The 11,661-nt window shown below is 33.0% G+C and overlaps 1 protein-coding gene across 1 annotated transcript in view; it reads right to left on the reverse strand.

The window, feature by feature from the left end:
• The window catches only part of LOC101494999 (diacylglycerol kinase 4-like), a 57,632-nt gene extending 46,178 nt beyond the window's left edge, over positions 1-11,454 (reverse strand). The window contains exons 1-6 of the mRNA XM_027331120.2: positions 10,793-11,454; positions 10,241-10,363; positions 9,656-9,793; positions 9,489-9,574; positions 8,486-8,573; positions 7,383-7,458 (exon numbers count right to left, since the gene is read on the reverse strand). Of these exons, the coding sequence (XP_027186921.2) occupies positions 7,383-7,458; positions 8,486-8,573; positions 9,489-9,574; positions 9,656-9,793; positions 10,241-10,363; positions 10,793-11,146 (865 nt within the window). The 5' untranslated portion in view covers positions 11,147-11,454. The remainder of the gene's footprint in view (positions 1-7,382; positions 7,459-8,485; positions 8,574-9,488; positions 9,575-9,655; positions 9,794-10,240; positions 10,364-10,792) is intronic.
• Positions 11,455-11,661: the final 207 nt, after the last annotated feature.

The raw sequence follows: 11,661 nt of genomic DNA on the forward strand, positions 1-11,661 counted from the left end.
GTTCGTCGTATTTGACGTGTTCTTAATTAATACTGACGAAATTTGATGTGTGTATGGTTGGATTCTGTGGAGGAATGAATTGATGTGTTTTGGTGTGGATTGAGGATTGAATTTGATAATATTTTTGAGTTTGTTTTGTGTGGAATTTGAAAACTATTAGGGTTAAACGAGTATTAAGAATGGGAAATCTCTTAATGTCTTGTTTACTTAATGTTCGTTTTGAAAATCGTTTAAGTTAAATGAGTATTAAGAATGGGGAATCTCTTAATGTCTTGTTTACTTAATGTTCGTTTTGAAAATCGTTTAAGTTAAATGAGTATTAAGAATGGGGAATCTCTTAATGTCTTGTTTACTTAATGTTCGTTTTGAAAATCGTTTAAGTTAAATGAGTATTAAGAATGGGGAATCTCTTAATGTCTTGTTTACTTAATGTTCGTTTTGGAAACCGTTTAAGTTAAAAGAGTATTAAGAATGGGGAATCTCTTAATATTTATGTTTACTTATTGTTTGTTTTAAAAATCGTTTAAGTTAAAAGAGTATTAAGAATGGGGAATCTCTTAATATTTCTGTTTGCTTAATGCTTGTTGTGAAAATAGTTTAAGTCAAAAGAGTATTAAGAAACCCGTGATAGGTGACACCATGGTAACTGTACTGACCCGTGATAGGTGGTACATTTACGATTTCCGCTTTTTCTTTTAGTAAATCGTGTTGACCCGTGATAGGTGACACCATGGTAACTGTACTGACCCGTGATAGGTGGTACATTTACGATTCCCGCTTTTTCTTTTAGTAAATCGTGTTGACCCGTGATAGGTGACACCATGGTAACTGTACTGACCCGTGATAGGTGGTACATTTACGATTCCCGCTTTTTCTTTTAGTAAATCGTGTTGACCCGTGATAGGTGACACCATGGTAACTGTACTGACCCGTGATAGGTGGTACATTTACGATTTCCGCTTTTTCTTTTAGTAAATCGTGTTGACCCGTGATAGGTGGCACCTCGGTAAACAGTACTGGTCTGTGATAGGCGGTACGTTTACGATTCTCGCTTTTTCTTTTAGTAAATCGTGTTGACCCGTGATAGGTGGCACCTCGGTAAACAGTACTGGTCTGTGATAGGCGGTACGTTTACGATTCTCGCTTTTTCTTTTAGTAAATCGTGTTGACCCGTGATAGGTGACACCTCGGTAAACTGTACTGACCCGTGATAGGTGGTACGTTTGTGATTTACGCTTTTTAGTAAATCGTGCTGACCCGTGATAGGTGGCACCTCGGTAATTGGTACTTTGCCCTGCGATAGGCGGTACAATTATGATTTACGGCCCTTCGAGGAGGGTTTTGGTTTGGAATTGCGAGTCCATGCATTTTGGCATATACGCATCGCATTAGGGTGCTTGGCACGCGAGTCATGTTTGATTCAAGTTTGTGATTGAGTGTTTTGAATTTGAGTTGTCGTGTTAATTATGTTGAAATTGCTAAGTGTTATGTATTGATTATTGTCTGTAAGTGTGATGGATTGCAAAACTAATTCGAAACCCAATTTGTCGTGGTGATCGCGTAGGAATTGCTAAGTGTTTAGATGTGGAATTGTGTATGAATGATTTTGAGTTAGTTTATGTATTTTTGGAAGAATATGCAGGGAAATCGATTTCCCAATCGATTGGATGAGTTATAGGGACTTCCCTAATTTGACATAATCGATTTGCCAATCGATTTAATAATATGTTTTTCAAAACCATTTAAGAAACCGATTTGGAAATCGATTTGGCCATACAAGAATTCAGCAAAACGGACAAAATCGATTTGGAAATTGATTGGCATTAAGTCAGTAGCTCAGTTATTCTGTCAATCGATTGAATTAAGCCCAGAGTTCAAATTTCACTAAAAACCTTCAAGAAATCGATTTGGAAATCGATTGACTTAGTAGAAATTCTTATTTTGAGTTAGATAACAGATTGCTCAATTGTTTTATCAATGTCTTGGTCAGTTATGTATTACTTGATGGATTGAGAACTTTATTTTGATTTCATTTTTAATTGGCAAGCATTATATGAACTTTTAGCATATGGAAAATCCTTTTAAGGTGCATGCTTAGTTGAAAGGTTATTTTGTGCATTTAAAAACTTAAATGTTATGTTTTAACTGTTAATTTCGGTTGGTGACCCTTTACAACTATTGTGGAAATCTGGGTCTTGCCCTCTGATGAGAGCCAGGACGATCCTACCGGTTCGTACTCTACGGATGGGAATGTAGATGGGAATGCTTGACTGGAGCTATGTTAGGAGAATCTCACGGGGCGCGTGGAGATCACCCAGGGTGTATAGCTATAGTTTTTTTGAAGAATGATCAGATTAGGATGACATAGAGGGAACAAATGTTTTTTTGGATTACGTTATTTTGAACTGGAAAACTGTACCTTCACTAATATTGTCAAAATGACATCTTATTTGAATGGGTTCCATGTATCATTTGTTGTTGTGTAAATACTTTGGATTCATATTTGGAGAAACTTTTCCCCTGCTTGTAAATTATAATGACTCAATTATTTATCCAAAGGTATTTCCTTATTTATTTCTCTGTTTTATTTTAATTTCTTTTAAAAAAAAATACACCCTCGCTGTGAAAATCGGGGTGTTACACTTTATGTTTCTCGTAATGTTGTTTTCTTTATCTCTTTTTACTCTATATCATATGATTCTCATATTACTAAGAGTTCTGAGCTAGCCCATATTGATCCATTTGATCATAATGATAATGCTTCTAGTGATTGTAATGTTGAGAATTGCAGGACACATACTACTACTCCACATGACGACATCCCTCTTGTCCCCTCGACTGTCCAACCACCTCTTGCGATTGTTGATCCTCCTCGGCATCCCTCTCGTCAACGTAAGTCTACTAAGTTACCTGACTTTGTCTATTCCACTTACTCAGCTTCGTTTGTTTCTTTCTTAACCTCTATTCACAGTTTCTTTGAGCCATCTTCCTATAAAGAGGTTGTTCTTGATCCTCTTTGGCAGCAGGCAGTGGCAAAAGAACTCTCTACATTGCACAAAACTAATACTTGGGAATTAGTATCTCTTCCTCCTGGAAAATGTGCTATTGGGTCTCGATGGGTATACAAGATCAAAATTAAGTCTGATGGGTCAGTTGAGGCTACAAAGCACGTCTTGTTGCTAAGGGTTCTCTCAACAATATGGTATAGATTATGAAGAAATGTTTGCTCCTATAGCCAAGATGACCACTATTCGAACTCTTATTGTAGTTGCATCTATTCGTCAATGGCATATTTCTCAAATGGATGTCAAAAATGCCTTTTTAAATGGTGAGCTTCATGAAGAAGTTTATATGGTCCCTCCACAAGGAGTTTCTCATAATCAAGGAGAAATATGTAAGTTAAAAAAGACTCTATATGGTCTTAAACAGGCTCCTCGAGCTTGGTTTGAAAAACTCTCTACTGTAATCACTTTTCTTGGTCTCTGCTCTAGTGAACATGATTTTGCATTGTTTATAAGGTTCATCACTTATGGTCGCGTTATATTTTCTCTATTTGTTGATGATATGATTATTACATGTGATGATGTTAGTGGAATCAATGAGTTTAAATTGCAGTTAGCTAAACAGTTTGAGATGAAGGACTTGGGAACTCTTCGCTATTTCTTGGGGATTGAAGTTAAATACTCTCCTAGAGGTTACCTTCTTTCTCAATCCAAGTACATTGCCAACATTCTTGACCAGGCTCGTATTTCTGATACTAGAGCAGCAGATACTCCTCTTTAGTTGAATGTGAAATATGCTCCCTCAGATGGTGTTCCTTTACCAGATCCCACTTTGTATCGTACTTTGGTTGGCAGCGTAGTGTATTTTACGATTACCAGACCTGACATTGCTTATGTTGTTCATGTTGTTAGTCAGTTTGTTGTCTCTCCCACTACAGTACATTGGACGACAGTTCTCCGTTATCTTAGATGAACTCAATTTCAAAGCCTTTTATTTCCATCGTCATCCTCATTGGAGTTACGTGCTTATTCTGATGCTGATTGGGCTGATGACACCACAAATCGCAAATCCACCACAGGATTTTGTATCTTGCATGGAGATTCTCTTATTTCTTGTAAGAGTAAGAAACAAGACATTGTCTCTCGCTCTTCTACAGAACCTGAGTATCGTGCTATGACATCAACTACTGCTGAAATAATTTGGTTGCATTGGCTTTTGTCTTATATGGGTATCTCTCATTCTGAGACAACTCCGATGCACTGCGATAACAAGAGTGCTATTCAAATTGCATCATCTTCAGCATGAAACCATTTCTCTCTACCGTTTGTCTCTTCTTCTTTACAGATTGCTGATTTGTTCACAAAGATACACTCCATTAAACGTTTTCGTTTTTTAGTTGACAAACTCTCGATGCTCCATGTTAATGCATCGTGAATTTGAGGGGAGATGTTAGATAATGTTATTATATATTAGTAGTACGGGTATTTTAGACATTTCTATTCTTTTGTATATATACTCATTGTAACTTTATTAATTCAAGGTTGGCTAATTTGTTTATGAAACCCTAGCCAAGGGTTCCTTCTCTTCCCCTTTCTTCTTCTATGTTTATGTTAGATTACCATTGATAACATGTTTGTCTTACAATGTCAAGTTCATGGTAAAGGCAAACAAGTCGTAGGAAGCATGGATAATCCACATCTGGCATTAAAAACTCTGGGTTCAAGATCAGCCATAAAGAGGTTAGATCGTCGATTGTAAGGGTTGAAATATAAGAAAATAATGAGGGACAATGGAAATGTGAGGACAAGATATTTCCATCATTTTGTAGGTATAGGTTTCAATGAAATCCAAAATCCTGATGCCACACTTAGATTCACTAAATAGTAGTAAAAACACAAAGACCATCGCGACTTTGAGAGAAGAAGCAATAGGGGTGCAACATTGTTCTATTCTTTTATGGTCGAATATTATAAATAAATAAAAGGATTAGAGGAAAGTGGTAGCATCATTGTTTGCATAGTGAGAGTTGAAGCCGATCCAATTGCTTCCACTAAAACCACCATTCTCGAATTGAATATTGTCGGAAGTTATGGAAATTTAGAAAAAACCAGAAAAAAATAATAATAAGATTTTGAATATTATGCTAATTTGATTATAAATGATTTAGTATTAATCTATATTTATAGAGAAATATAGACTCAATTATAAATCAAGAAGAAATGATAGTAATAATAATAATACTAATAATATTAATAATAATAATAATAACAATAAATATTATAAAATATTTCTATAATTATAATTTAATTATAAAAAATAACTCAAGATACTCTAATATAATACAATAAATATTATAAGATATTTTTTAATATTAAACAAATATAAAAAACAAATGGAAAGTTCAACAGAGAGGTGCGGGTAAAAGGTTGACGCCACATCACTTAAATGGGTTGCCTCACATTTGAATGAAAAGGGGCAAATGCTATTAATACAATGGGAAAACTTATTTCTCTAGGGAATTAAATCGATATTATTGTAATTTGGTCTAAGTCCAACACAACTGCAATCATATGAGTCCCCATGGATATGGGTTATTATTGTTGTCGTTCAAATAATTTTCTAGCACTACTCATTGCATTTGTTGGATCTACGTGGCAACAGACAATATAAGAGTATACTTCATAAAGGGACCAACAATTACTCCTTATTTTTGTTGAATACATGTTGCAATAATCTAAATGCGACCATGCTTTAAGGAATATGCTTAAAGGTAAAGTGAAGTCAATACATGTTATCAAGTATTACACCTATGCGAAGAATAGATGTAGATGACAATCTTGAGGAGAAAGTTTCTTTTTCTTCCGGAGAGTGTATTGTTAGGATATAGATTGGTTGTGAATAGAGTAGGTAAGGTAGTTATGATTAGTTAATAAGATTGTTATGACTAGTTGTGTATAAATAGAGAGTTGCAAAATATAATAGGATATCTTTGAATATTGTAAAATTTGTTGAATATAGCAGTGACTCTTTTGTGAAGGAGAAGCATTTGAAATTTGAAGGATATATTCTCTTTCCAAGTTACTAGTATTTTTCTAATAATTCATTGGAATCTAATTCTTAGTTTCCTAACGTCTACCTTTTCACATCAGTCTTGAAATTAGTCCAAGTGAGATTTATTTGAACTAAAGTCTCACCATTGATCCCATGTCAATTGCTTATCTTTATAGAAACTATAATTGTTTCCTTCAAATTCAAAATAGTGTTCTACACGATTCGTCCAACCATATGCATATAATATTCCTATTCCCCGCCTAGATGATCCACGTGATTTATAATTGAGTCTTTTTAGTCCTTATAAAATTATGATTTTTTAAATTTAGTCTTCTAACAAAATTTATTCACTTTTAACTTTTCGAGGTAGAGACTAAAGAAATAGAAAATATTTTAAAAATTAAAATGTTAGAGAATTTTTTTATAAGAACTAAAAATAAAATGTTAAAGTTTTATAAGAACTAAAAACTAATTTAACCATTTTAATGATATGTCATCGATAGTTTGCATTTATTTTGCATAACTGCCTTCTAGTCTATGTTCTTCATGTTAAAACTATGAATTTTCAAATATCAATCTAGAACCTGTTGATAGAAACTAATCATCATACTAGGAAACTGAATTGAATATTGAATTTTATTGAATAATTCTATTAACGGTAGCCATAATTTAATTTCAAAGGGAATTTAGATTTCATAATTTTGAGAGATAAATAACAGGAAAATCTAGGATAAATACAAGTGTTTTCTTCATGAAATTAAATAGTCTGTCCCTCCTAATCAATATTCGATCCCAAATAAATTCCCTACCCTCTCTTTTCCAAAAACTTTTCTATTTATTCTAATTACATAAACATAATTGTCATCACTTCTAATCTTATTAAGAAACACGTCAAATCCTGGTGGTTCTTCTATTATATGCTTACTAAAAATGAGTCTAACATAATGTTGATGAAGATGTACAACCACAAACCTAGAAAATAGTAAGTATTTTTTTAACATTATTCTATGTTTGTCCATAATATTGTTAGTTTCTCTATATAAGTATTGACGTGCAAACATATTTAGGGAAAAGAAAGATGAAATTTTAACAGTAAAGGAGTTATTGTTTATTTTAGTGAAGTATCCCAATAGGAGGGAAAAAAATATGCTTATGTTTTTGAAAGCCATTTCTTTTGACAAATATAGGCTTAAAAGGAAATTTTAGTAAATGAAAAATACAGATAACATGCATAAGTAGTCCAAATTTACTTTCTTAAATAACCATATATGAATCAATAACAACACTCAAGCAATATATGACACTACCAATATAGAGAGTTGAAGTACCTATGCTAAAGTAATTGTAGAACACGCCTTCATAACATATAACTTTATCAGGCAGTTCTCCCTCAACTTCTAGGACCTGCAAACACAAGGAAGCTCGTGTAATCTTCTACAAAACTATATAAAGTAAAGAAAATTTGAATGTCAAAAACATCGATATTGTTGTGTTCCCAAATCGCTACAATGCACAAAATATAGAAGAAAAAAAAAAATTTTAAATGCACAAGTACTATATTTGTTATATATAATTGGTTAAGAAAATGGACAATGCAGTAGGAAAGAAGATCCCTAACTACCCACTAAGCCATGCTCATTCAAAGAAGTGTATTTCTCTGTCCAAACATATTAAGATTGTAACAGAAAATATGATGAATGTAACCCTTTTATCTCTATTCAGTCTATCTATATATAACTGACTCCTCTAAGATGGGTATCAAACTTCCGTCACCCCTACCACATCAGCATTCCATTTATTTCGTTTTCTAATTTTCTCTAACAAATGCCTACATGGTCGACTTGGGGTCCTAACAAATACGAAAACACTCGACATTCTGCATCAACAATAAAAATATAATATAATCACTTGTGAAATAAATTTAATAATTGATGTATCTAGTCTTTCTAAATATATCACTTATTTTTTAAGAATATTTTGAATGGTTATTTTTGTAAATACAGTTTGAAAAATGACAATGCAACTCATTAATGGAAAGATAGTACTAGTTCCATAGTGTCTAGTCTCTACAACCAAAAACTATTGCAAGAAGCATATCTAAGAAATGTTGGCTGAAGCCATCCCTAGTGCAATGTACTTGTCCAACTTATTGCCTATCAGAAGTATTCGTTGGATGACTCCTCGAAAAGCTTAGAGTGGTAAAATGCCTACTGTCTTTCATTTGCGAGTATTGAGAGTATTGCATATTATATTACTATAGAAATTAGAAAAAAGTTAGATGATAAATGAGGTGTGCATTCACTATTGGGGTGTGCATAGCCAAATTCATATGCTCATTGAAACATTACATTATGACCTAATTAATTACAACGAAACCCATCTACTTAGTATTATAGTTACTGAAAGTAATACATGGCATAAGAAATTAGACCTCATCAAGAATGAACTCTTCTGTCTGCTTTAGAGAATAAGGTGGTTCCACTATTGTTCCCTCTGGCATACAAAGTGAAACTCGCCAACTGCATAAAAGATTTGCAGCATAAATGTTATACTGAATTGTTTCATAAATTACAACCAACGTTTTAAATTGTTGAAATTGTGTGTCAATTACAAAAATTATAACCAATAACAGGAAATTGTTTTCATGCATGGAATTTATGAAGTGGTTGCACTGAAATTTATACCTATTTTTATAACATTAGGGGTATATTATGGCAACCATAACAAAATCGCACTAAATAAGCACCTAAAAGTGAAAATTCACATATTTATAGAAGTCATGAAATTACCACAAGACATGCAATGTAGAAAACCAAACTCATTTAAACCAGAAATGAATTATCAATATCTGAAATTATATTTTGAAATTAGTTTAATTTGATATCATCAGATCCGATATGCAATAGATTTGAACTGAGGAGCGTTGTGCAAGTATATCTTTTCGTAATCCAATTATAAAAGTTACGATTATTAAATTGGAAAATAATGAGATACATTAATAATCTTTTTAAACCAATAAGGAAACACAAAAGTTGTATTAGTCAAGAATATAAATTTCTTTATGTATTGAAATCAATTGAATACTTCCTTTGCTAGAATAAAAAAAATGAACTTATAAGAAGAAGCTTTAACATAATATTGAAGAAATAAATGGCAGCGAGGGATGTTAGTTTTTATCCAACAAAACTCAGCAACATAATACTCAAGTTAATTCAATGTCAATATATAACAGAATGACAAGATTATAAAATTAAATAGGAATTAAAACTAGATACAGAACAACAAACTATTTTTGCCAGTGTCGCATAGCTATTTACAGTCCTTTGTCAAATAAACATTGCACTCTGATGATATTTTAAAAATGTATTGCAGAGACACTAAATTTCAGAAGTCTACTACTACACTTGAAGAAGAAAAATTATAAATATATATACCTATCCAAACGACAAATTGGACCAATACTAGCCTTGTGAAGAGTTCTCTTAATAGCCGCTTTCCATGAAAATGGAAATGAACCACCCTTATGATAAAATATCAATAGGAAAATTTAGCATAGTGGACAACATTCATTAAAAACAGTTTTAGGCTTGTGAATTCTTACCCAACAAAAACACCTAGACAGGTCATTGCCTGTGCCAAGTGGTATGATTCCTACTGGAGGAACTGGTTCCCGACCTTGTATGTGAAGTTGTGTGAGACATCCTAATACCCAGCCAACTGAACCATCACCTCCAGCAACCTATAAAGCCAACCATCATTAATCAAAAGTAGCACTTTCTACAATTTCTCTATCAAGAACTTTGCCAGATCCTTAGTTTAGCCAATCATCATTAATCCTTAATTTTTGTAGTTATATTCCTTTTATTTGTGGCTCCGATTTTTGGGGTGAGGTTTCAATGTTTAGGATCTCCTTATGTATCTAACTCTTCTGCACTTTGCGAGGGTGTCTTGTATATGAGTTGGAATATTCTTTGTATTGCTATTTTATAAATTTTTTTGTGTTGTTAAAAGAAGAAAAATATTATGTCCCTAGACTTTTAGGAATGAATTTGGGGTTGGCTTATGGAAACAACAAATACAAATAATCCTTTGAATTCTAAGTTCCTATGTATTTTTCTTAATACATACTTCGACTTGCATGTGAAGTAAAATACATGCTCTACTGTCTCCATGATCGTGAACATACCATTATCCTTAATCTTTCACGTGTTTCTTTGGCACAAGTATCACCATGACCAGCTAATTTCTCCAAGCAACCTAACCCATACTGGAAAAATTCATTAGGATTCACATCTACTAGATCAAAAACCTGCACAGAAAGTTCAAATCAATTTATAACATGAATATACGCATAAAAATAATATTAAAAAAAAAAAAACAAAAAAAACAAATAACAACATCAATAAGTATCAAAGACAACAAAACTTGATTTATCAAGTGAGAGGATGGTGAAGAATAAAATTACATATATTGTTATTTAGCTCCTATAAAGTTAGATTCAGAGGTTAAGAGAGAGTGCACACTAGAAAAGCAAAGCCTGTAATGATAGTGTTTAACGAATATGGAGTAAAATTGTATTTACGTCCATAGAAGTACAAAAAGGAGGAGAGTAAAGATAATTACAAGAACTTAATAATTTAAATCATAAAAATATATGCAGAATCAAAACAACAAACAAAAAAACGTATTTATTGTATAACTAATTCCATTACGAAGAAAAAAGAAATTAACAGGTGACCTGTTCCTCACTCATGAGATCCTGGAGCCTCTCCTTAAGAACAGGGCCATGGCGGCCGCCACTGCGAGGATTAATGAAAACAATAATTGGTGTAAGAGGAGCAACAGAACTATCGTATTCTCCGTCACGAATGCAACGTCTCTCGCCAACAGTGGCATCCTGCAAATTGACTGAATCGCGCATTGCGAATCGTAAGTACTGCGGCATTGTGAGGTTCCGTCTGAGCTCCTCCTTATCGACCCGCTGACCAGAGATGCCGCATCCCCTTATTGACTCCACAATTGAGGACCTTACCGCTAATTTGTTTGCATCTCCTATTGTCGAGGATGACGATGATGATGACGGCGAGTTCATCGTTTCACACACCTCCGATCGATTCTTAAAATGTTATCTATGGTATACGATGTACAAAATGATTGATTGATTTATTTGATTTTTTGAAATGAGTAATTATAAAACATGCATACATATACACGTAAATGTGATGATTCCATATATTTGAGGAGATTAAGATTGAAAAAATATAAAAAAAGGGGAACGATATAGAATTGTTTGGTTTAATAGGATTTATTTCGATTTACATTTCATATATAATAAAGGTGGATCTGCCTTGGCCTTTTACCCTATATTCGTACTCAAAGAAGATGATGCGTTGTTTCTCGTTTTCGTGCAATCTATACATACATTAGAATAAAACAAGATTTATGTAATGACAAGTGTGACATATTTATCACTTAACGATAGTGTTTAAACTAATCTAATATACTCTTTCTATTAGTAGAAACCATGTCATTATTATTTGTTTATTTTTTTTTTATTTTGTAATTTGTTTATTTGCTAAATTTTGGGTGATTATCTATTCGGCCTTT

Source organism: Cicer arietinum, chromosome 1 (genome assembly GCF_000331145.2).
Source record: "Cicer arietinum cultivar CDC Frontier isolate Library 1 chromosome 1, Cicar.CDCFrontier_v2.0, whole genome shotgun sequence".
In the NCBI taxonomy this organism is placed as follows: Eukaryota; Viridiplantae; Streptophyta; class Magnoliopsida; order Fabales; family Fabaceae; genus Cicer; species Cicer arietinum.